This window comes from Aplosporella prunicola, assembly GCF_010093885.1.
Source record: "Aplosporella prunicola CBS 121167 unplaced genomic scaffold K452scaffold_10, whole genome shotgun sequence".
In the NCBI taxonomy this organism is placed as follows: Eukaryota; Fungi; Ascomycota; class Dothideomycetes; order Botryosphaeriales; family Aplosporellaceae; genus Aplosporella; species Aplosporella prunicola.
Window position 1 is genome coordinate 482,687 of NW_022983538.1, and position 22,920 is coordinate 505,606.

The window sequence follows — 22,920 nt, forward strand, 5'->3', positions numbered from 1 at the left end:
TTTTTTTTTTTTTGCCAATGTTGTCTGCTAACCGTGGTTACAGGATGGTTTCCGTTCTTATTCTACAGCACGACCTGGGTTGGAGAAATTTACCTCAGGTATGATGCGCCGGCCGAGGCAAAGGCGTCAAAGGACACGCTTGGGCAGATCGGACGCATCGGCAGCCTGTCGTTGATCGTCTTCTCGACCATCACCCTTGTCGCTAGTGTCGTGCTGCCATGGGTTGTCAAATCGCCTGAAGATGAGAAACCCGACTTTACTCCACGTCCTCCCGCCGGGCTGGCACCCGCCATAAAGCAGGCTGAGAAATACAAGCCGACGCTGCTAACGGCCTGGATGGTGTCACATATTATGTTTACCTGCACGATGATTCTGGCGCCGATGGCTCACTCGTTCCGCGCTGCCACGACCATCGTGGCATTTTGCGGGCTTCCGTGGGCGGTGGCCAGCTGGGCGCCATTCGCCTTCATGGGCGTGGAGATCAACCGGCTGGGGGCATCGGCGGGCTACAGGCGCTTATCGAACAGTGCCATTGAGATGCACGCCACTGGGCACGAGGGGTCGCACGGCTCCAGCGGCGAGCTTTCCGGAGTATATTTGGGCATCTTGAATCTGTTCACGACGCTGCCACAGTTTGTGGGCACGTTCATCTCGTGGGTCGTGTTCTCAATCCTTGAGCCTGGAAAAAGTCCAGAACTGGCCAAGGAGGCACATCCGTCGGAGCATCACTCAACAGACGGCCCGAACGCAATTGCGGTCTGTTTGTTCATCGGCGCACTTTCTGCAGCGGGGGCAGCGTACGCGACGAGCCGGTTGAGGTACGTGGGTTAGCAGGCAGCGAGTTATATTGTGGAATTTTTTTTTTCTCTGCCACCCCCTTCGCGCGCGCGCACACACACACGCACACAGGCAGGGCGATAGCTGTATCATAGAGAATTAGAACAGGTAGAAGCCGGCTGTCGTTGGTCGGCGCGCCCCACACGTGAGAGGCTCAACGCTGGCGCAGGGCGCAGAGCGAGGGTTGGCCCGGCAGGCGCGGCCGGCCGGAATCAAACGGGCAAAAAAAGCAAAGCAAGGAATTTTTTTTTTCTCTCTTTCTACAAATAGTACTTAGACAGCTTGGTCGCACTGGCTACGCGCATTGTTCGCAGGGAGAAAGCACTAGTGAAAGCGCAACGGGGGCAAAAAGGCGAGGCCTAGCGTCCTGCTCGCAATTCTTTCCAGCGCCAACCTCAACCCACATTCAACGTCCAACAACAAACTCAACCACTTCCCCTCCCTCTCGCCAACCCCCTTCGCTCAGCAATTTCTCCTTCACCACCATGTCTGAGCCCATCCGCAACAAGCGCCTCGACCAGGCCGTCGCGCCGTACGTATTCTGCCTGTATTCTTCCGGTCAACAGCCACTGACAACGCTGCCTTGTACAGCACGCCGCAGAACACCCCGGCCAACGCCGCTCCCATCTCGTCCCGCGCACAGCAGCCCGGCGTTGCCAGCATCAAGGAAGGTAAGAAATCGCATCCATATATTATGTTCCTGCCCGTCTAGCTGCTTCTGCTCGTTTGCCGCCTGCCCGTCGGAGCTAACGCGAACCCCGCCTGCAGAGGACTTGGACCGCGCCACCGCCGCATCGATTTTCGCCCAAAATCCCCAGCTCGTCTCCATGATTCAAGGCAAGCTTGGCTCGCTCGTCGGCCGCTCTTCTGGCTACATCGAGTCGCTTCCTCAAGATGTCCGTCGCCGCGTTGCCGGCCTGAAGGGCGTGCAAAAGGAGCACTCGAAGCTTGAGGCGGAGTTCCAGGAGGAGGTCCTGCAGCTCGAGAAGAAGTACTTCGCCAAGTTCACTCCCCTCTATGAGAAGCGTGCCAAGATCGTCAACGGCGTGGAGGAGCCCTCCGAGGAGGAGGTGCAGGCTGGTGAGCAGCACGACGAGGATGACGAAGAAGAGGAGGAGGCCGAGAAGCCCGAGGAGAAGTCCGAGGACCCCGCGGAGAAGGTCAAGGGTATTCCTGAGTTCTGGCTGTCCGCGATGAAGAACCAGGTTTCGCTGGCCGAGATGATCACCGACCGCGATGAGCCTGCGCTCAAGTCTCTGGTTGACATCCGGATGGAGTACCTTGACAAGCCCGGCTTCCGCCTGATCTTCGAATTCACCGAGAACGAGTACTTCACAAACAAGACCATCACCAAGACCTACTACTACCAGGAGGAGAACGGCTACGAGGGTGACTTTATCTACGATCACGCCGAGGGCGACAAGATCGAGTGGCTGCCGAACAAGGACTTGACCGTCAAGGTCGAGAGCAAGAAGCAGCGCAACAAGAGTAAGTCAAGCGTGGCGCGGCTTATTGACATGTCCGACTGACGTTATCGCAGACACCAAGCAGACTCGCGTCGTTAAGAAGACTGTCCCCACTGAGTCCTTCTTCAACTTCTTCTCGCCCCCCAAGGCTCCCACCGACGATGACGAGGAGATCGGGGAGGACATTGAGGAGCGTCTCGAGCTCGACTACCAGCTCGGCGAGGACATCAAGGAGAAGCTCATCCCTCGCGCCATTGACTGGTTTACCGGCGAGGCTCTTCAGTTCGAGCAGCTGGACGACTATGACGAGGGCGAGTTCGAGGATGAGGACGACGAGGAGGAGGACGACCTCAGCGACGACCGTGACGAGGAGGACGACTCGGACGAGGAGGTACGTCATTCCATGCCATTCCCATACAATCAACATAAAGCTGACTTGACCCAGGGTGATGGCTCAAAGCCCAAGCAGGAGGCTGCCGAGTGCAAGCAGAGCTAAGCGCCAGGGTCCCATGATGGGCTTGACAATGATACAAATACCACGCCGCCTCGGGCATCGTATTCTTTCCCCAAATCACTGGCTTTCACGGACCGTTCAACCGCATCAGATGTAGACTGCATCGGCCCCCCTTCGACGATCACCCCCCCTCCGATCCTTCCCTGCTCTGGCGACAGACGGTTTTCATACGGCATCACGATCATCCCCTACCTTCCTTGGTATTAGCAGGCTTCATACACGCCTGTCGGTTTATTCGGGTTGCTGCTTTCTACGTGCTTTACGATTCACATCCGGCTAGATAGCTAAGCTGAGATTGCAATGCACCTTCAGGAGGACCGGGCGCTATGCGGCAAGGGTGTTTATTTTATTTTTCCTCGTTTTTTTTTTCTTGATGATGTTTGCGGATGGCGGAGGAGGCAGGCTGTTGTGTAATCTCCCCTCGCAAACGGTAGAGAAGGCAGTTGCGGAAAAGTCGTAGCTTTTTGAAATAGAGACAATGTGCGAGTCGTCTCCCCATTGATGCAATGGCTGGTTGCAGTAGGAGGAAGGGTAGTGCTTTTCCCAGCGATCCGACATGCTCCATGCGGCGCAATCCTAGGACCCAAGACTAGTCCGTTTGAGCGCTAGCTCGAACGACGCAGTCGTTGGCATCCTTGTCGCAGCGCGAATTGCAGCTTGTCTGGCGACGCTCTGCACGAGCGGCGAGAGCGTGCAGAGAGCGGCGCAAGCTGCTGCAACTGTGAGTCGAAGGTGATGCCGCAGATGCCGCATCTTGAGCTGCGTCCTCGGGCCGACGGTGGAGGAGCACAGCGGACGCGGGTCGCGTCATGCACGCCGCGAGGGGCACGGCTGACAATTTTTTGGGCCTCTTGAGTCAACGGCGGGGTGACTGTGACTGGCTGACTATATACCCTCCGCACTCGGCACCCTTTCTCTCACCTCCCATCGCCTCTTCAATCCTCGCTCTCGCATCTGTCACCACCGCAATCATGTCTCCCGCCGTCGATATTGTCAGCCGCTCCGCCCCCGCGGACGATGTCCTCGCAACCTCCGTCTCGAATTCCCTCAATCTCTCCACCAGCCCCAATGCGACCTTCCACCCCTCGTCGCCTAACTTCAACCGTGGTCACCTTGCCGCTGCCAAGGCGAAGCACCTAAAGCCCTTCGCCACCCATGACATCAAGGTCTTGTTGCTGGAGAACGTCAACCAGACTGGTCAGGACATCCTGAGGGGCCAGGGTTACCAGGTGGAATTCCAGAAGAGCTCGCTGCCCGAGGCGGAGCTGATTGAGAAGATCCGGTAAGCCAGCTTGCACTTGCGCTTGCGTGGACTGAATTGGCGCAAGACGGAGACTGGCGGATCCAATTGCGGTTGGACTCTGCAGCGTCCTGCGCCTTCTGCTCCGCTTCCGGGTTCACAATAATCAGGAGATGCTGACCCGCTCGCAGGGATGTTCATGTCATCGGTATCCGCTCCAAGACCAAGCTCAACGAACGTGTCCTCCGCGAGGCCAAGAACCTCATTGCCATTGGCTGCTTCTGTATTGGCACCAACCAGGTCGACCTTAAGTTCGCCGCGGAACACGGTATCGCCGTCTTCAACTCCCCCTTCTCTAACTCTCGCTCCGTTGCCGAGCTTGTTATTGCCGAGATCATTGCTCTTGCCAGGCAATTGGGTGATCGCTCGAACGAACTGCACAATGGCGTCTGGAACAAGGTCTCTGCCGGCTGCTGGGAGATTCGCGGCAAGACCCTTGGTATCGTTGGTTACGGCCACATCGGCTCCCAGCTGTCCGTCATGGCTGAGTCTATGGGTATGAGTGTACTCTACTACGACGTTGTCAACCTCATGGTAAGTATACCGTCCTGTCAGTCAAATTAAGGAAAAAGAATCCACAATTAACACGGCACCCCCAGGCTTTGAGCACTGCTCGCCAGGTCAACACTCTCGAGGAGCTCCTGAACAACGCGGACTTTGTTACTCTGCACGTTCCTGAGCTGCCTGAGACCAAGAACATGATTGGTGCCAAGCAGCTCGAGCAGATGCGTAAGGGTAGCTACTTGATCAACGCTAGCCGTGGCAGCGTTGTCGACATTCCTGCCCTTGTCGAGTCCATGAGGAGCGGTCATCTTGCCGGTGCGGCGCTCGATGTCTACCCCAACGAGCCTGCTGGCAACGGCCCTTACTTCAACGCTGAACTGAACAACTGGGCGGAGGATCTCCGCAAGCTCAAGAACCTCATCCTCACCCCGCACATCGGTGGCTCTACCGAGGAGGCTCAGAGTGCCATTGGTGTCGAGGTCAGTACCGCATTGGTGCGTTATGTCAACGAAGGCAACACTCAGCAGTCTGTCAACATGCCTGAGATTGCTCTGCGCGCCCTCACCACCGACGAGCCCAACCACGTCCGCGTCTGCTACATTCACAAGAACATTCCCGGTGTGCTTCGTCGCGTCAACGACATTGTGGGTGACCACAACATTGAGAAGCAGACTGTCGACTCCAAGGGCGAAGTAAGTTCTCCCGTATTTCTAATGTCGGCGAGTTTCCAATGCTGATGTAATCTAGGTTGCCTACATGTTGGCGGATATCTCGGATGTGACCCAGGACCAGATCCAGGGCCTGTACCAGGAGCTTGAGAGCCTGTCCTCAAACATCCGTACTCGTGTCCTTTACTAGATAAAATCACGTTGATGACTGCGCCTTTTGTGTGAATAGGGTGCGGCTGTCTGGCATTCAACATGGCGTTCTCCACTACGGGCAGAACAAAGAGGGCACGGTAAAGCATGGGAGGCGTTCAACAAAAAGAAAAAACGTTGGTTGATGTTGGTTCATTGTCGAGGCGGGTTTCCTCCGAAAAACAAAATTTGGCCATTTATTGTATATACACGATATTATTTTTGTAGCGCGTGGTTTTGAAACGATTTGGTTGTCAGGGATGCTGTCAAGAAAAAAAAAAAAAAAAAATCAACCAGAATGTGTGAGCTGTCCTTTCCTGTGATCCGTGTCAACTCCGATGCCGCAGCACAGCGACAAGCAGGTGTGTATTGCTGGTGGCAGGCTGGTTGATGTTTCGTCACGTGACCATAGCCACACGTGAAACGTTGCCCCAGGCTGACATCGGCGCTTGCGGCTAAGCGAGGCCCGCCCACTTCGAATTTGTCCGGGCAGCACACTTTCGCGACTGAGACGAACGACGACGACGACGACCCCGTAACCCACAACCCTCACCCTCGACGACGATCCCACTCCGAGGACATATACTTCAAGATGCCGTCCGAAGCTGGTCACAGACGTGAGTCGCCCCCGAATCCAGGACAAGAGGAGGAAATCGGAGTCACCGCTGGCCGCATTGCAGCTCCGGCACCGGGCTGCTCGCTGCACCAGCGGAGCGGCTCTGCGCTGAGAAGCTGTGCATCATGCTCTATTGGATTTTGGCTAACTTGCAATCCCTCACAGTCTATGTTAAGTAAGTCGAGAACGCACTCAAGCTGCCCCAAGGCGGCATATAATATATGCATACACACTCCCGCGGCGCGGAAGCGGTCCCGCAAGCACACAAACACACACAAAGCAACAATCCCTTCCCGCAAAGCCGACCGCATCACCACAGGCCCTCCCCAGAGCTTATTACAATGCCGGACATATGCTGAGACAGAATTCACAGGGGTCGCCACCTTTCCTACCAGAGGGGCAAGCGCAACACCAACCCCAACACCAGCTTGATCAAGATCGAGGGCGTCGACAACACCCAGGATGCCACGTGAGTCGCACACACTCCTCGGGTCTCTCCAGCTCTCTTTTCTGCGGAGGAGAGAGCGGGGAGGAAAACCCACCCCGAAAATTATAAGCGAACGGCGAGATTGACATAATTCGGAATTAGTTTCTACGCGGGCAAGAGGGTCGCGTTCGTCTACCGCGCCTCGAGGGAGGTCCGTGGCTCCAAGATCAGGGTGATCTGGGGCAAGGTCACCAGGCCTCACGGTGCGCATTTTCCCTCCCCCCACCCCCCCTCCAATTCACTCCTTCCCATTGCCTCATCCCCGGGGCATCCTTTGTTGTCTTTCGCTTGAAGATGCAGGCCGACAGGAAACACAAAAATGACAGCGAGGCGGTTTGACTGACGTGTATGACCTCACAGGCAACTCCGGCGTTGTCCGTGCCCAGTTCAGGCACAACCTCCCCCCCAAGTCCTTCGGCGCTTCCGTCCGCATCATGCTGTACCCTTCTTCGATATAAGCAACTTTTCCCGCCGCGCGGTCGTGGGTGGGGTTTCCGATGCGATGGGGGGAGACAAAGTTCACACATGGGCACAGTACGGAATGCCTTTGTTGGTTGGGGGATGAAGTGGGCTTTCAACGGACAATAGAAAACTTTGGGGGATGAAGCGTGAGAGCGTGTGTGTGCGTGTGGGGGAGGGAGGAGTTTTGCTACGGTTCAAAATGCATCATGCTTCGACACAACAACACACCTTCCTCTCCATCCTCCTCTTCTCGCGGAGTGGGGGGCTCGTGTGCTTGTGCGCGCGTCATGACTTTGTCCTCCCCGGGCTTTTATCACAAATCCCCAGAAGTTATTACCGTCGTTTTCAGAGTACGGTCAGGGTTGTTGCGTTTTTCGTGTCCCGTCGGAACCAAGCAAGACAAAGAAACGAAATGAATTCCTGAGAATCTGATCTCCTGTTTCTGTCCCCGCTCCTCGTCTCTGCCAGCAGCAGCAGCAGCAGTAAAGAGGGAAAACAAGTCTGTCGTCATCGTCGTTTGCGGTCAATGCTTCATGAGCCGTTCATTTCCCCTAACAGAACAACCTTACTCCTACTGATTCAGCGGTCGACCATTCCGCCGGGCACCCGTCAACGGATCTGCGTTCTAAGTACCTAACAGCACGCAAATGAGCAACAACGCTGAACCAGCAGCCTTGTACGCTGGATATCATTCCTGCTACCCACCCTCCTACCCATTGATCCACTTCCTCCACCAACACTCACGAACATCTGTCTTCTCCGCCGCCTCCGCCAGCGCCACCGTCTGCGTCTCCAGACCAACATGCGTCACGTAATCCCGCCATGGCTTTTCTTTTCTCTCAGCAATTGCGATTTAGCAACAAGATCAGCTCTACAATTACAAGCATCCCCACATCCATCAGACAGACGTCTCGCGCCCCAAACGCTTAAAAGGGCGGCAGGCGGAAGGGGTAGCTGCCGTTCTTGATCCGGAAGACGCTGAGCAGGAAGCTGTACATCAGGAAGAGGATGCCGCTCCAGACGACGACGGCCGTCTGCTGGGCCTTGGGGTTCGCGATGCGCGGGACCTTCAGGGCCAGGGAGATGGCTGCGAAAGAAAGGATGCCGTCTGCAGCGAAGCAAGAGCCAATAGTCAGCACACAGTACACACACACACACACATGGCCAGCAGAGGAATGACCAGAAAGCAGCAGCAGCACTTACACATAGCAGCAACAATCTGCGTCTCCATGCCGAACTGGTTCTGAAACCCGCCAGCAAAGTACGAGAGGCCGCCGTGGCCGTCGCCGGCGACGTAGGGCACCTTGCGGATATGGTTGAACATGTGGCCGCTGGTGAAGAGCAGCACGGCAATCAAGCTGACGGCGGCCCAGAGGTTGCGGTTCTGGATCACGGGCAGCAGGTACGGCGCCGCGACGGCCAGGAACGTGACGCCGCCCAGCACCGCCGTCGTCAGCGAGATGACGCGGATCCAGTTGATGGGCCGGTGCACCGGCGGGTGCGGCCCCTCGGGCATGTGCCGCGCGATCCACGCGTGCACGCTCTCTGCTGATTGCGGCCTGGAGTAGGGCATGGCTTGTTAGCTTCTGCTGCTGTTTGCTTACGTGTGGTTGCCGCTGCGAGAGAGGGGGGGGAGGCGGCCGCTTACCCGGTGACGAAGTCGAAGCGCTTGGGCTTGATGTCTACTTGCGCATTGGGGCCGACGGTGGGGTTGAACAGCAGCAGGACGGGAGCGGTTTGCAGCATGAGCTAGGTAGGAGAGAACTGTCAGCATACACATGCTTGACAAAAGCATTGGAGGCGCGTACCGACGCAAACGTAGCCTTTCCGTCCATAAAGTCCAGCGTGCCAAACAGCAGCTTGTTCTCGGCATTGACGTCGCCCTTGGTCCAGCTCTTGGACAGTATGCTCCACTCGTCCTGGAATTCCTGGCACATTTTGCAGCCGAAGCGCGGCTCGAGGGCCGTCAGCAGCACGGCGAAGCCATAGTCGCGCGGCGCCGTCGTCAATTCATTGTACAGAGCATCGTCGAGCTTCAAGGGCGTGGATTGCGCGCGGTATTTCTGGAAGCGGTCGACCGACGGCTTTTTGGCGGCCAAGGCCGTCAGCGGCAGCAGGAGCGTCGTCAGCAGCGAGAGGAACTTCATGGTGGCCGAGAACCAAAACGTGCAGCAATGGTGTCGTCGTCAGCCATTGCTCTGGCTCTACGTATCCTTTCGGGGGAGCTCTGGCCATGACTAAGCGCGCCCTTCGCCGACCGCGCCTGCTTTTCCGATAACTATCATCAACCCTCGATTACATGGACGCGGCAATTGAAAAGAGAATTGTTTGTTTGCTAAACACATTCATTCGCCAGCCCATTCCAATCCCCACCATCCTTAGTCCGCTCCCTCCAGCTCCCTCAAGCTCCCCCAAACTCCCTCATGTCTCCATACCCATCCTAGCCGCCCAACCGTGACTAATCGTCTGTCTGCCCGTGCCATAAAAGACCGGTGTGCTGGACTCAGCATCCCGCTCATAGTAGAAATCACGCATCTCGTGCACAGGCGTCGGCTCGCGCTTGTTAGCGGCAGTCGCGGTGGCGGCAGCAATGAGCTCGTTGCCGTAATCCACGGAACCCAGGTCCAGCCAGAGCTTGCCGTTGCTGTCGCGTACGTACACCGGGTAGGGCCCGGATGCTTCCTGTGCGTTGCCATGACCTGGTGTTGTTGCTAATGTCGCTATTGATGATGGCAAGGACGATGTTGACTCCGAAGACGACGTAGACGATGTCAGTGATGTTAGTTGAGGCGAGCGCCAGGGCCGGGCTCGCGCGTGCTGGTATTTCGAGTCTTGGAAGCGGTTGATTGCAGAACCGGTGCATCGGCCGATGTTGACGTGGTGGCCGCCCGGCTTGTAGGACATGCCACAGGCGTAGTGTGTAGGAATGTCCCTTTCTGAGGACTTCATAAAAAAGAAGTCTTCAGGAAGGTCAGCGATGGGTGAGGAGGCAGAGCTGAGGCTATCGGTGGAGGTAGTGGTGGGTATGTTTTCCTTGTTGATGCCGTTCAAGGGAATAAAGGCTGAGATGGCGCCGCCGTTATGGTTGATAGAAGTGGGCGTGATGCTGCTATATCTGTATCGGCTGTCCATATTGTCCATGTTCCTGCTGTTACCCATATCACCGCTGTCGATGTCCATGGCATCCTCGTCAATCACGCTATCGCGTCCCAAACGCTGACTTCCCTCCGCGAGCTTACTGTCGTCCCTTTGAAGCCAAGAGAGGTAGTGCCTCTCCGTTAGTGCCGGCATGTCCCCCAGCAGCCCGTTATCAAAGACGGGGCGGCCGTCGATCGAGAAGGAGCACCAATGCGAGTTACTTTTGGAGGCAAAGCGTCCATCCGTTGTGCTAAACAGGGCACCGTACATCGCCCAAGGAAAAAACAGCGTGAAGTCGTCTTCTGGTATGACGTCGTACACGGCTGTTGGGGCATGATAGAAGACGTAGACATACGGACTGTCGTCGAAGCGGGCGAGGACCTGTTTGAGAAGGAGCGTAGTTTAGCAAGAATGTAACACGATCCGATATCTTTGAAATCTGTATGGGCTTAATTGGGTAATGGTTGAGTATTTATATTGGATGAGGATCGTCATCCGATGTAGGACAAACTCATACATCCCACACTGGAAATAACGGTGGGTGTGCTGTCAGTCTGCAAAATCGTTAGGCGGATCTCATTGTCTAGCACAGAACTCGGCTCAACGTACTTGATCATCTCAAAGTCTCTGCGTTTGCTCAAATGCCTGTGGCCACGCCTATAGACATGGAGCAGTTCAGGTCGCGGCGTGCGCAGCCCTCTTCGGCCTAGGATCATCATCATCCCCGGCGTAGGGTTGAACTGTGGGTCAAACACAAGCAGATTGCGCGAGCCATCGTGGTGTTTTTCAAAGCCAACGATAGTGAGAGAGTGACCAGGCTGTTGGAGGTATATGGGTGGGAGACACGTCTTGTAGATTTTGGTCTCCGGCGTGTCATCCGACACGCCGCTTCTGAAATAACCTTCGATGTCCGCGAGTAGCTGCTCATGTGCTTGACTGTCGTCGCGGTCGGTGAACATTTGAATACCATGGTCAATTTCCAGGCTGCGTAAGACAGCTTCGACCTAGAGCTCTTTAGCATACTGCAAGCCATAAGATATAAGGATTACTCACCTCCGGGGTGCCAATATATTTCCGTGTACCTCTGATACCACCAGTTTGTTCACGTGCAATCTCACTGATTCCCTTATCCCAGGCATCTTCAACCATATCCTGCAACTTGAGAATGTTAGGTGTGCCGGCGGTAAAACGATCATGGCCCTGCGCTTTAGCGCCCTGAATGTACGACACTAGCATCTGGAGGTTACGGTAGCCACAGAAGCTGCCTTCTCTGCGAGTCTTGCCAATTTGCAGCGTGGCTGGATGGCACAAGTACGCATGTTTGACCGACTTCTCAAGCGCGCACAGTTGGGCCAGCATTGGCAAAACGCCAGGGGTCTCGTTCTCGATGATTTCATGCTTGATCAGGCGCCCATCGCGGCCGATGCGGTTGAGCGTCGTCTTTTTGCCACCTGCCTTTAACTGCTCATACAGCCAATTCGGCATCTGGTCTTCGTAGGCATACGGGCCGAGCTCTGCTTTCTGCGCCCGGTTAGTCTCTTTGTATTGATGGGGTTAGAAAACGTACGCCTAGGCGTGCACCGTAGTCATCACTATGTTCCTTGCTCCTTTTTGGGCCTCCCTTCTGCCTGGAAACCGGGCAGAAGATATCCAAGATGCTGCGGGCAAGCGTCGACTTCTGGGAGTCAGCCCGGGGCCGCATTTTGCCGTGGCGATGTCTGTCCGATAGGCCTGAATGGAATGAATGCTCCGAAGCAATGGGAGTGAACATCTTGTCGCGTTTAGTGGATGAGCTGTGTTCCGGTTCTGTAAGGCCTGCTGCCAGATGCAGGTCTAGGTGCTCATTGAGTTCTGATAAGTAGACTTGCTCATCGCAGTCTTTTTCTGGACAGAGCACCCATTCGTCAGTGCCGAACGGGGAGTCGTCCCTATTGCGGGGTTGTTCTTTCTTTGTCTGAGAGAGCGCTGAGGTAGGAGGCTCCGACGGCTCAGTTACTTTGAATGGCGAGTCGTCGGTATGAAGCTCTTCGACGTGCAGAATGAGAAAGTACGAATCAGAGCTGGTAAAATCACAGAAGGGGCAGCTAAGGACGTCGGCCATGGTTGCGACACTTGCTCCGAGAGAGGAAAAGGTGAGGCTAGAGATGCTGCGGGAAAAAGCAAGTGGTTGGTTGACTACGGTTTCGGGAGGCACGCGCGCTGCAGGTCAGCATGGCCCATTCACATGTGCGCTGGTTTGTTGATGCCAAACTGCCTCATCATACGCCTGTGGCTGGCTGCGTTGGACTTGCTGCTGCCTGGACGCGTGGACAGCGTGCGAGTTCAGGTTTGGAACAAGACGCAGTCGATTTAGTCATGTGCGCTGTGTTGTCGATAGGTATCATCATCATCAGATCTACAGTACATACCTAGATGCCAATCGCTGATCAGACAGAAATCAAACTAAAGAAACAACAGTGGAATATGACCGACGACTATACAAGAAATATGTACATCAATTCTACCGCAAAATGGCTGTCCAATTGGAATCACCACGCGGACAAAAGCTCAAAAAAACCAGAAAATCTATATTCATCCACCAGCCCATGACCGACGTCAGATCGTAGTATCCGTGTCCGCCACTGCGTGCTTCTTCTCTCTAGCCTATCCATAGCCACCTCTGCGCGGGTGCAAAACGTGAAAAGAAATCCGCCACTCTGCTTCTACTGGCCACCAACGCCAGCTCATCGCCAAAGCGTACGCCTGCTATGAGAACCCATAAGTGCAAGACTACTACTACAAATGAACGGACAGCGCCCATATGCCATTCATGTGGCCACCACGAATGGCCAATGCAGATGCGCCTCCGCAAAAGACCGACTACCACCGAAGAAGATTCAAAATTAGGTGTGCGTTAGGCCGTATCCAAGCTCCAAACAGTCGTCATTGGAGAAGAGTCTTATTGGCTTTGCACGACGTTGCCTCTCAGCTCCCAATCCATCGCTCCATGTCCGCGCTTACACGCCGTCCACGTCGCTTATGGCAAGGCCTTGAGGCTCGCTATCGCCGTTCGTGGGCTCGAACTCAAGCTTGTCTTGCTGCGCCATTGCTTGCGCAGACACAATTTCGGCGAGACGCTTCAACCGAGGAGTTTGCAGCCCTGGAGACTTGTTAACTTTTTTGCCTTTTGGTGTTTTAGAACATGGTGTCGGTGAGTCACTTACATGAGGGCGTGTACGTCTCAAGAGCTGAGATAACACGGGGTTCCGCAATTTCATAAGGTCCACTGTCCTCCATGTCGACGGCGGCGAGCAGGAGCACGTCACTCTTCTCAGTAACCCTGGAAGCGACAGCCTTCATGATTTCGCCGTTAATCGGCTGCTCGTAATCAGCAACAAGGTACTGGTTGAGCAGCTTCTGGATCTGGTTTGGTGACAGCATCCAGCAGATATCCTGAATAATCTCAATATCGTTCAAGGTTGCCTTCTTGAGTTGCAGGAGTTTGGTCGCTTGCATGAGATGCTCAAGCTGGAGAGTGCCTTCAGGCATGTCATGGCTCTTGCACCATTCTTCAATCCTGGTGATGTTGTAGTTGATCTGGAGACCACGCTTCCAAGACAGGAAGTTCCTACGCATCAACAGGTCGTTGAAGGCGGTGACACCGACCAGGCGCAGAAGCTCAGTAAAGGCTTGCATAATGATGTTATCCTCAAGGAAGTAAGCCTTCATGGCCTTGTAGACGTTGTTCAAGAGGCTGAGAAGGTTGTCCATGCTGTAGGCCGGGGCACTGTTGGACTGAAGCAGCTTGCCAAGGAACCTGTTGTTTTCGTTCGTGACGAAACCAGGAAGCGACTGCGACTCGATGATGGCGGGAACAACCATCTTGTGCAGCTTCTTCTTCAGGACCTTCATCCAAGTGTGGTAGATGTTGAACTCCAAGCTTTCCAAGTCATGCTTGACGATCTCCAACAGGCGGTCGTACTCGTAGTTGTCGGTCTTCTGGGTCTCATACCAGTCTTCCGCAAGGAAAACGAAGGAGAGCATCTCGTGGACGTTTGAGAGCCAGAAGGCGCCCGGGTTAATGGCCTCATCACCATCGTGCTGCATGACTTCCTGCTGGATGGACTGCATGACATTGGCAAGGAACCTCTCCGACTCCTTGACGAAACCGTTGTTCCACATCTCTGAAGTGACAAGGTTGATCAGGTATGCTGGGAAAAGCACTTCCTTGTCGCTGGGAGCAGGAGTGGTGCTTGGCGTGGGAATCTTGAGGTTCTTGATCAGACCCATCGTAACTTCGTCGTTGAGGGCGTCCTCGTCGGACAGCAGGTTTTCAAGCTCGAACTCGATGTTGTCCAGAGTAGGGCTGAAGGCGCTGCTACCACCAGTGAAGTTTTGGCGAGAAGCTTGTGCGGGAGCCACAGCCATGGAAACTGGCCGAGGACTGTAAGCGGTGCTGAAGCGTTCCACGTCGATGCGCTCGCCGGCACTCCTTCTCTTGGGCTTCTTTGACGTGACGAGGTTGATGAGACCAGACGGCGGCGCGTGGTGGTTGCCGTTGGTGAGCTCGCCGTTGACCGGGCCAGCACGCTTGGCCAGCTCGAGCTGATCTTGCAGATCGGCCAGCTGCTGGCGCAAAGAGGACTTTTCGGTCTCGACTTGGCTCGAGCGACGCTTGGTACTCTCCAGCTCCTCGGTGGTGTTGCGGAGAGTCTCGCGCAAGTGCTTCTCCTCCTCCTGCAAGCGGCGCATGTTTGCCGTGCTCTCATCGTAGTTGTTCTGAAGCTTCTGGAAGTCTTCTTCCATAGCACTCAGACGAGCAGCGGTAATACCGGCCTGGTTTGCTTCGGCCTGCAGTTCCTTGGTCCTGGCTTCCAAAGCATTGGTCCTGTTCTTCCAAGAAGTAAGCTGACTCTCATAGTTCTGGACCTGTCCTTGCAGCGCCTTGTTCTCCCGCTTGATGGTACCGAGGCTCTGGGTGAGCTCGACGACCTTGTTTTCCAGCTTGTACGAAATCTGCTTGAGATCGCGAGCCTCCTCACGAATGGACTTGTAGTACGTCCTAGCTTTCCTACCACGATACAAGCTCTGGATGATGACAACCTTGCGGCGGTACTGCCTCCAGTCCTTGAGCTGGCGTGAGCTCCTCCAGTTGCGCTGGATGATGATCGCGGCATCGCTGTATCTCTTGTCCAGAAGGTGCTTTCGGAGAAGATAACCCTTGGCAATGGATCCAAAGAGGACAACGCTCTTGCGGATATACTGGAACTTCTTCCTGTCGACATAGCCGCGCCACACACGCTGGATAGTAGTTGCAGACTTGACCTGGCGGATTTCGTCCGCGCGCAGCCTTGCCTGGAATCCACGGATTACAGCCTGCATGGATACGATAGCCTCGCGGGCCTCGAGATACTTGCGGCGGTAGTACTTGGCGCGCAGGTTCTTCTGGATCATGACCGCAGCTCCGTTCAGGCGCCTGGTGCGCAAGTTCTCCAGGAAGGCAAGCATACCAGCACGGAAGAAGATCTTGGTGAGACCAAGCTGGTACTTGTCAGAATCGCCGCCATTCTCGGTTCCAAGAGCTTTTTGAAGGATGGCGTTTGCCATTTCCCGGATTTCAGATGTCCATCCGGAAGAGGGGACAAGCATGTAGTACCGCAGAGCAAACTCTTCATAAGTCCATCTCGTGGGGTAACCAGCACAACTGATACGAACGGTTTCTAGGACACCGCAAGCACGGAGCTGGCTGAGAACCATGGGACCCTCAAACTTCCAAGCCTCCTTAGCCTCGTTAGGCTTAAGGCAACGAATGTAATGCACATCAGTAGCGTTGATAGTGTTCATGAGCTCGATCAACGAGGCCTTGAAAATGCTTCCAAGCGTGGGCTTCCTGTTGACGGCCACCCTACGCCCTGCGGTGACGGCGGTTCCAGGCTTCGCGTTGTTCTGACCGTTGGTCTCCTTATCCCGAATGCTCGCGGCGGCTTCCAAAACATCCGTAAGGAACTTGTTGGAAGAAGACTTGAGAACTTCCATATGCTCGTCGGGCACGGTATCTCTGTTCTTTTCGATGAAGGCCTCCGACTCGTAAGTGACATCAACGGCATAGTGACAAACCGTGAACGCAGACTTTCCGAACCGCGGCTTCTTGTAGAACTTGTGCTTGTCGCCGCTGAAGTTGTGGTGAAGCTTGGTGACAAATTGTTCATCCGAACCCATGGGCAGGCGAGACTCTTCGTCGAGCAGGGCGAGAACACCCAGCTTACCCTCAATTAAATCGATACAGGGCTGGTTGTCGGAGAAGTCAATAAAAGTCCAGTTGATCTGTTCCCTCAGATATTCTTCCTGCTCAAGCTTGAAGACGTGCTGGTTGAACTCCTGTTGCAGCTTCTCGTTGGCGTAGTTGATACAGAACTGTTCGAAAGAGTTCTTGGCAAAGTGCTCGAAACCGTAGATATCCAGAACACCGATGAAGGAGCGCGCATGGGCCATGATCTCTTCGGGGGCCAAGCTTTTGTTGATGCTGTCCACGAGCCAGTCGAAGAGGCTCGAGTAAACGAACTTAGCCACGGAGTCTCGCACAACGATCGCCTGCTGCTGCGTAAGATTGGACGTGATCTTCTCGCCACGGGTGATGAGCTGCTTCTTGACCGTCCACTTCGCGAAGCCAACCGCATCAATGCCCAAGAGAGCACACGCCTTTACCAATGACGGCTCATCAGGGGATAACGACGAATCCGTACGGGTGGCGGTAATCTTGATGTTACCGATGTGGAGTAGGGCCGCAAGCAAACGGAAGATTTGCGACTGCGTCGCGTCATTCACGCCGATTCTCGTCAAAGAGCTCTTCGTTGCTTCGAACTCAGCCTTGTCATCCACGCCATCAATAACAGGGGCGTTGCCTTGGTTGAGGAACTCAAACTCCTCAACGGGTAGCAGACTAAGTTCCTCGCGCTCCGCATCCGTAGCACCAGCAATCAACTGGTAGAAGATGTGGTAGTTACGCTCCTTCAGCGGCTGGAAAACCAATCTTGACCGCTCCAGCAGGTATACTCGAATCTTGGCACCAATAATCTCCGTCTGTTTGTCGAAAATGATCTCAATGTATTTACCGAAACGCGAGGAGTTGTCGTTACGGGTCGTCTTTGCGTTACCGAAAGCTTCCATGATGGGGTTGGTCGCCAGAATCTGTTCTTCAGTCTCACTCATGGTGTCCGCCCTTCCCTTATTCCGCCTACCGGGCTGGTCCGGCGATTCGCGTGTGGCAAAGTATCGCATGATGTACTTTGCGCTGACCGTTTTACCGGCACCAGATTCACCGGAAACGACGATGGTCTGGTTACGGTTATCGCGAAGCATGTCACTGGTTGCAATCAGTATGTCGAACAATCTGTCATGGCTGGCGGCATTTGAGCGGTGACATACGCAAAGGCCTCCTCAGCAATGGCGAAAAGATGGGGTGCTTGTGACGCTCTGTGCTTGCCGGCATAGACCTGGACCATGCCCGGCACATAGAGAGAGTCAACACGCGCGAAGGGATTGGCGGCGATGAGAACAATGCCGGAGTATGTGTAGATTTCCTTCTGAGCATAACGGAGCTTGATTGCCTGCAGCACTGTCTTGCTGTCAGCGGGATGGCAAGCGCGACGGCAGCGATGGCGTCTTACCAGCAGGCTCGTTAAGATGTGACAGATTCGTAAGGTCATCGCTGGCTTCGAGCATAGCAGGGTTCATAAGAGGAGGTAGGGACCCTTTCTTGTCATCCTGGAGGGTTTCCTCGGTCGTTTCGACTGTTTTCTCCTGCAGGCGGGCAAGCAAAGGTCAGCAAAGGGCGGATGGCAGGCGCGGGAGGTTGACGGGGCGCGTACCTCTCCACTCTCGAGCTTGAATACTAGCTTTATCTTCTCGCCATCCACGATCTTCTGCGAGACTTCCGAGGCAACCCAGCCCTCGGTGGCATCGGGCTGCCACGCGCGCGTTCCGATCTCGTAGAGGTGTGGCGCCATGGCGAGCGGTGTTGTGGTGTTGTTGTCCGGCGGGGGGACTCAACAGGAGGAAGGATGGTGTGGAGCAGTCGGGCTCCTAGAGAGGATAGTAGCGGCGCGCGCTCGCAGGCCGAGACCCAGACGTCGAGGGACAGCTAGGGAAAAGCCCCGACACGCTAATTGGGGAGATGGATAGGAAGGAGAGACAAGGGAGTAGACATCCGGGTGGCGGCGTGTCACTGGGCCGTCAGCGAGCGTGATGGGGGTTCGGGAAAGGGTCCTTTGAGCTGTGTTGTAGGGCAATTATTTGGGGAGTCTGAGCACGACGCCCGCACGCCCATGCCGCTGACCGCCAGCGCCGCCTGCAGAAAAGGAGCCGAGGAGCTTCCGAGCAGCCCCTGACTTCAGCGACGCTGCCTGCTTCTGGCTGGTGCGGACGACACACTGAACGCATGACAGCGCCCGTCAACTCTTTGTCCACGTGGAGCCTGCCAGCCCTGACACGCACACCTTGTCTCTTGTCTCTCTTTCATCATGTCAAATACTTCAAAGCACACGCGAACCCTGAACAGTCGCCCTTTTGCTCCATGCAACCTACGATAAAATGATCCTCCGGGAGCGTCCAGATAGATCCTCCCTTAAGATCTGTTCGCTGGCCCCAGATCCCGTCGGCTTATCTTCACTCTGACATCGCGCTTCGGCCCTGCAATCAGCGGCGCCTCACGCCTTCGCGGAACCCGCAACCCCGCCTCGCTCATAGGCTCAATCTCCCAAACCGCCAACAGACTGGCCACAATCGCCAGGCTCAGCTTGTGCGCAAGGCCCATGGTTCCGCCCAAAGACCACATGCCTCCCTCGTGCCTCACCGTGCCCCATTCTGCCTTTGCCGTCTGTCCCTCCTCCGCGCTGATGAAGCGCTTGGGCATGAATTTCTCGGCTTCCGAGTAGTACTGGCTGGAAGTGTTGTGCAAATTGTTCGACACGTTGACGTACTGCCCCTCCTCAAACTGCACCAACTCGTCGTCGTGAATGGAGAAGTCCTGCTTGACCTTCCTCACGGTCCAGGAACTGTCGTAAAGCCGGATGGTTTCCATGTAGCAAGCTTCCAGCAGAGGGCATTTTGTGGTGAGGCCTTCAATGTCGACGTCCAACAGTGGAGGCTCTGGCACACCAAAGTCATTCGGCGGCTGTGTGGCGCGAGCGTATGGCTTGGCCTCCTTACGAACACGCTCGGCAAGGCCTTCTTCACTGATGATATGAACGAGGAGCCAGAACACCAGATTCCGGACGCTAGAGTTGAGTGCCCAAAGGATACTGAGGTGGGCAGAAGCTCGTGCTTGTGTGGAGGCATCGCCATTGGCAAGCGTTTCCTGAGCGACGGCGAACATCGTCGGGAAGTCGCTAAGGTGCCTGTAGTACGAGGTATCTGCACCTTGAGACACTTGGTTGTACGCCCGGCCCAAAGCAGCCAGCTGATCCAACAGGCGCTTGCGGGCAATGGTGCCAGAAGGGATTCCAGGAATTGGCACCCATCGTGGAATGCCGGACGCCATAAGGTAAAAGTAGTCTTCAAACTGCTGAAGGTCTGCATGGAGTCCTGGATAATCTTCGACCAAACCGGCGCCAGTGAGGGCTGGGGTGATCATATTGCCAGCCAACTCACGAATAAGTACACTGTGATCATATTAGCATTAATGTCGATTACTGGACGAGAGAGACACTTACAGTAGATTGGTCATAGCAAACATCCGGTTGCCTGCACCTTCCACCGCTTGGGTTTCTGCAGCGCGCTCCCATGGTGTTTGGTCGACTAGGCTCGTCATGAATGTCATCATGCTTGGTATATTTTCTTTCATTGCACCAAGCACCTTTGGAATGAGCTCTTCAATGTAAGGTTCGGCAATGACTTTATCATAGAAGGCATTGGAAAATGCAGCTGGAGCATCAGCGCTTCCCGTGGGCAGCTTGCCTCCTAGGCCAAAAGCAATCTTCCGGGCATTCAAAACGAAGTTTTCGTCGTCCGCAAAAGTAGAGTCTTTCTCTCCCAGAGCCTTGATGGCAGATGGTGAGTTTACTACCACATGAGAAATGCCAGCAAGCTTCAGAGTAAAGTTCTCATCCATGCTTGTATCCCTGATAGATGTTTAGTACCAGGAGAGAAATTTGTACGGGGAATTTACATACCTTGCCTTCTTCAAAAACGAGCTTTTGCCCCAGAGAAATTGAAACACATGGCCAAAAAAGGGTACCCAGTAAGGGATAATGGGCACTGCCCTGTTTTCAGCTCTGCTACTGCAGGCATTCTGGTGACGACGACCGGACCAAAGACGAGTGGAGAGGCATATCACGATGGTCGTGATGATAATAGCAGCATAGAAAGTCGGCGCATCCCACACTCTGGCAGATTCAGGGACTGTATGATAATGTTAGAATCCGTGACTTCCATCCATGCGGATCGCCCCTATGTCCGTGAAAAAGCAGAAAACGGACCGCGAGTGGCAACCCAAGTACATCGCGAAAAAAGACAGGAAAACACAAGCAAGTAGGCAAACAAAAGTCAAACAAAGGCAGCATGACCAGTGTAGAAGATGGAATCGCAAAATCGCAGATAGGGGAAAGGAGGGCAAACAACTTACTAGGAATCCAGCTCTGGCTCAACGCAATCGCCAGGCCCGTCACCGTGAACCCGACGTCCCAAAGCAGCACCTTGCGGTCATGGTATACGGCAAGCAAGATCTCCATCCTGCCTTGATGTCGACAGGAGAAGTCCCAGTCGTGGAATTATTATGCTGAGAGCGGTGGTCGGTTCGAGGAGCCAATTGGCGCGTGCGCATCGAGACGCCGGAAGCCCAAGTGGAGACCGCAGTTGCCGGTATCTAGTGCACTACTCTTAGAAAGGATGACGCGGAATTGCGGCGTGGCGGATTATCACCAGAGTAGTAGCGCGAGGTCGTAGATGGGTTGCAATCAGGGTCAGAGAAGCAGCACAGCATGAGCCGGTGACTCTGCGGAGTGCTGCTCAGCCCTACCAGATATTTATTTATACCTTTGCCCGCAGATCTCCCTGCTGTCCATCAACCAAACAGCATCTTTTACACGCAGTCTGACGAAAATGGCGCCCAAGGAACTCAACTTCATCACTGGCAACAAAAACAAGCTGGCCGAGGTCAAGGCCATCTTGGGTGACACGATTGTGCTGAAAAACCAGTCGCTGGATCTGCCCGAAGTGCAAGGCACGGTGGAAGAAGTGACGATTGAAAAATGCAAGAAGGCTGCTGAGCTCGTATGTTCACTTCCTGCTCGCATCGTTCATTTTCAGTTCTAAAAAGTCTGATTTTTGTTGTTAGGTTGGCGGCCCGGTGCTGGTGGAAGACACTTGCCTCTGTTTCAAGGCGATGAACGATTTGCCGGGACCGTATATGTAGGTTTTCCTTTTCCAAGTCAAGTCTGTCAATCAAATAGCAAGAGTCATTTCTCATTTCGTTTTCTATAGTAAATGGTTCATGGAAGCCCTTGGAGCCGAGCAGCTGCACAAGATGCTGGCCGGATTCGAGGACAAGTCCGCCCAAGCCGTCTGCACCTTCGGCTACTCTGAGGGCCCCGGCCACGAGCCCATCCTTTTCCAGGGAAGGACAGACGTAAGCACACAGAGACCATTCTCAGAGCACTGTTTCCTGACCTTTGACCACAGGGCAAGATCGTGCCGTCCCGAGGCCCAACGGTGTTCGGTAAGTCCAAGCATCCAAAGCCCGATAGCGACTCGTCAATACTAACCCTTCCCCAGGCTGGGATTCGACCTTTGAGTACGAAGGCCAGACGTACGCGGAGATGGAGAAGTCGGAGAAGAACAAGATCTCCCACCGTGGCAAGGCGCTGGCGAAGCTGACGGAGTGGCTGAAGAACCACGCCGACTGAACGTCCCACGCTTGACCACCAGCATCGAGCAATATAGACCACTTCAAGTTTTGTCCACACATGCCCCATCCGCTCACTCACTCTCACCGTCCTCCTCCACCATCCTCCTCCACCATATCCTGGTGATCATTCTTCCAGTTCTTGATCCACATCTCGATGCGCTCGACGTTGCCCTCGACGTCCTCAGCCTTGTCGCTCCGCAGCTCCACCACAATCTCCGCATCATACGCCTCGCGCGCCTCCTCCAGCAGCACCTCCATAATCTCCGCGTCCATATTCTCCTCCAGCTTCTTGGCCCCGTAGCCACGCGCCTGCAGCCGGTCGTACAGCAGCGTCGAGTCGCAACGCACCACCACCACCAGGTCGATCCACGACTTGGGGAACAGGTCGCACGCGTGCCAGTCGATTATGTAGCCGCCCTGCTTCACGCTGTCCTCGATCGCGTCGAGCAGCTGCGCCCGCCGTTAGCTCCCGTGCCCCATTGTATATGTGTATGTGTGTTGTCGCGTCAATGCCTTCCCCCGCCATGTGTCGTCCGTACCTTGTCCTCGTCCACGATCGCCGTGTTCAGCTCCTCGTCGAACCCGTCGTAGCAATCGTGCTCTTTGGCCACCTGGTTGATCGACATGTGCTTCAGGCCCGTGTTTTGCGCCAGCAGCTCCGCGTGCGACGTCTTGCCCACGCCGGGCGTGCCCGTAATAATGATGTTGGGGTTGGTCCTCATGGTGTTCTCGTAGCGGCGTCTTCTCGTAGGTATGGTTTGTAGGTTTCAGCGCTTCTCCCGCTGCGTAACGCCCAAAAATTCGACTTGCTGCATGGCGGGTTCCGGAATTCTCCCGACGGAGATCTTGCTATGACGG

At 55.0% G+C, this 22,920-nt stretch overlaps 11 protein-coding genes across 11 annotated transcripts in view; 5 read left to right on the forward strand and 6 right to left on the reverse strand.

Annotated features, from left to right (window-relative positions):
- K452DRAFT_326124 (uncharacterized protein) overlaps window positions 1–831 on the forward strand; it is a gene marked incomplete at both ends in the record, with an annotated part of 2,012 nt that extends 1,181 nt beyond the window's left edge. Inside the window, one exon of the mRNA XM_033544827.1 lies at window positions 44–831. Coding sequence (XP_033398609.1) covers window positions 44–831 — 788 coding nt within the window. The remainder of the gene's footprint in view (window positions 1–43) is intronic.
- A 491-nt stretch (window positions 832–1,322) lies between these two features.
- On the forward strand, window positions 1,323–2,799 carry K452DRAFT_307801 (uncharacterized protein; the record flags this gene model as incomplete). Its single annotated transcript, XM_033543104.1, has 5 exons — window positions 1,323–1,369; window positions 1,429–1,508; window positions 1,606–2,325; window positions 2,378–2,694; window positions 2,749–2,799. The coding sequence occupies 5 exons, from the start codon at window positions 1,323–1,325 to the stop codon at window positions 2,797–2,799; spliced, it is 1,215 nt and encodes a 404-aa protein (XP_033398610.1).
- Window positions 2,800–3,788: 989 nt separating this feature from the next.
- K452DRAFT_297418 (uncharacterized protein) lies at window positions 3,789–5,479 on the forward strand (the record flags this gene model as incomplete). The annotated part of the gene is made up of 4 exons (XM_033542023.1): window positions 3,789–4,099; window positions 4,249–4,651; window positions 4,717–5,313; window positions 5,369–5,479. The coding sequence occupies 4 exons, from the start codon at window positions 3,789–3,791 to the stop codon at window positions 5,477–5,479; spliced, it is 1,422 nt and encodes a 473-aa protein (XP_033398611.1).
- A 740-nt stretch (window positions 5,480–6,219) lies between these two features.
- Window positions 6,220–7,039, forward strand: K452DRAFT_326127 (uncharacterized protein; the record flags this gene model as incomplete). The annotated part of the gene is made up of 4 exons (XM_033544828.1): window positions 6,220–6,269; window positions 6,468–6,563; window positions 6,684–6,784; window positions 6,942–7,039. 4 exons carry the CDS (start codon window positions 6,220–6,222, stop codon window positions 7,037–7,039), a joined length of 345 nt encoding a protein of 114 aa, XP_033398612.1.
- A 930-nt stretch (window positions 7,040–7,969) lies between these two features.
- K452DRAFT_225821 (uncharacterized protein) lies at window positions 7,970–9,190 on the reverse strand (the record flags this gene model as incomplete). The annotated part of the gene is made up of 4 exons (XM_033536783.1): window positions 7,970–8,151; window positions 8,247–8,602; window positions 8,692–8,792; window positions 8,852–9,190. The coding sequence occupies 4 exons, from the start codon at window positions 9,188–9,190 to the stop codon at window positions 7,970–7,972; spliced, it is 978 nt and encodes a 325-aa protein (XP_033398613.1).
- Window positions 9,191–9,228: 38 nt separating this feature from the next.
- K452DRAFT_12732 (uncharacterized protein) lies at window positions 9,229–10,571 on the reverse strand. Its single transcript, XM_033535251.1, has one exon. It carries the CDS (start codon window positions 10,449–10,451, stop codon window positions 9,465–9,467), a length of 987 nt encoding a protein of 328 aa, XP_033398614.1. The 5' UTR covers window positions 10,452–10,571; the 3' UTR covers window positions 9,229–9,464.
- K452DRAFT_12731 (uncharacterized protein) lies at window positions 10,572–12,498 on the reverse strand. The gene is made up of 4 exons (XM_033535250.1): window positions 11,749–12,498; window positions 11,235–11,702; window positions 10,791–11,185; window positions 10,572–10,735 (listed from the first exon to the last, which is right to left on the reverse strand). Exons 1-4 carry the CDS (start codon window positions 12,280–12,282, stop codon window positions 10,693–10,695), a joined length of 1,440 nt encoding a protein of 479 aa, XP_033398615.1. The 5' UTR covers window positions 12,283–12,498; the 3' UTR covers window positions 10,572–10,692.
- Window positions 12,499–13,177: 679 nt separating this feature from the next.
- Window positions 13,178–18,166, reverse strand: K452DRAFT_297422 (uncharacterized protein; the record flags this gene model as incomplete). Its single annotated transcript, XM_033542024.1, has 5 exons — window positions 13,178–13,320; window positions 13,385–17,523; window positions 17,586–17,775; window positions 17,828–17,960; window positions 18,029–18,166. The coding sequence occupies 5 exons, from the start codon at window positions 18,164–18,166 to the stop codon at window positions 13,178–13,180; spliced, it is 4,743 nt and encodes a 1,580-aa protein (XP_033398616.1).
- Window positions 18,167–18,622: 456 nt separating this feature from the next.
- Window positions 18,623–21,137, reverse strand: K452DRAFT_357963 (uncharacterized protein). Its single transcript, XM_033546156.1, has 4 exons — window positions 20,782–21,137; window positions 20,330–20,558; window positions 19,871–20,278; window positions 18,623–19,819 (listed from the first exon to the last, which is right to left on the reverse strand). Exons 1-4 carry the CDS (start codon window positions 20,885–20,887, stop codon window positions 18,784–18,786), a joined length of 1,779 nt encoding a protein of 592 aa, XP_033398617.1. The 5' UTR covers window positions 20,888–21,137; the 3' UTR covers window positions 18,623–18,783.
- Window positions 21,138–21,230: 93 nt separating this feature from the next.
- Window positions 21,231–22,116, forward strand: K452DRAFT_286537 (uncharacterized protein). The gene is made up of 5 exons (XM_033540313.1): window positions 21,231–21,428; window positions 21,493–21,566; window positions 21,639–21,783; window positions 21,837–21,873; window positions 21,930–22,116. Exons 1-5 carry the CDS (start codon window positions 21,258–21,260, stop codon window positions 22,058–22,060), a joined length of 558 nt encoding a protein of 185 aa, XP_033398618.1. The 5' UTR covers window positions 21,231–21,257; the 3' UTR covers window positions 22,061–22,116.
- K452DRAFT_317800 (uncharacterized protein) lies at window positions 21,768–22,810 on the reverse strand. The gene is made up of 2 exons (XM_033544100.1): window positions 22,602–22,810; window positions 21,768–22,512 (listed from the first exon to the last, which is right to left on the reverse strand). Exons 1-2 carry the CDS (start codon window positions 22,782–22,784, stop codon window positions 22,144–22,146), a joined length of 552 nt encoding a protein of 183 aa, XP_033398619.1. The 5' UTR covers window positions 22,785–22,810; the 3' UTR covers window positions 21,768–22,143.
- Between the last annotated feature and the right edge of the window lie 110 nt (window positions 22,811–22,920).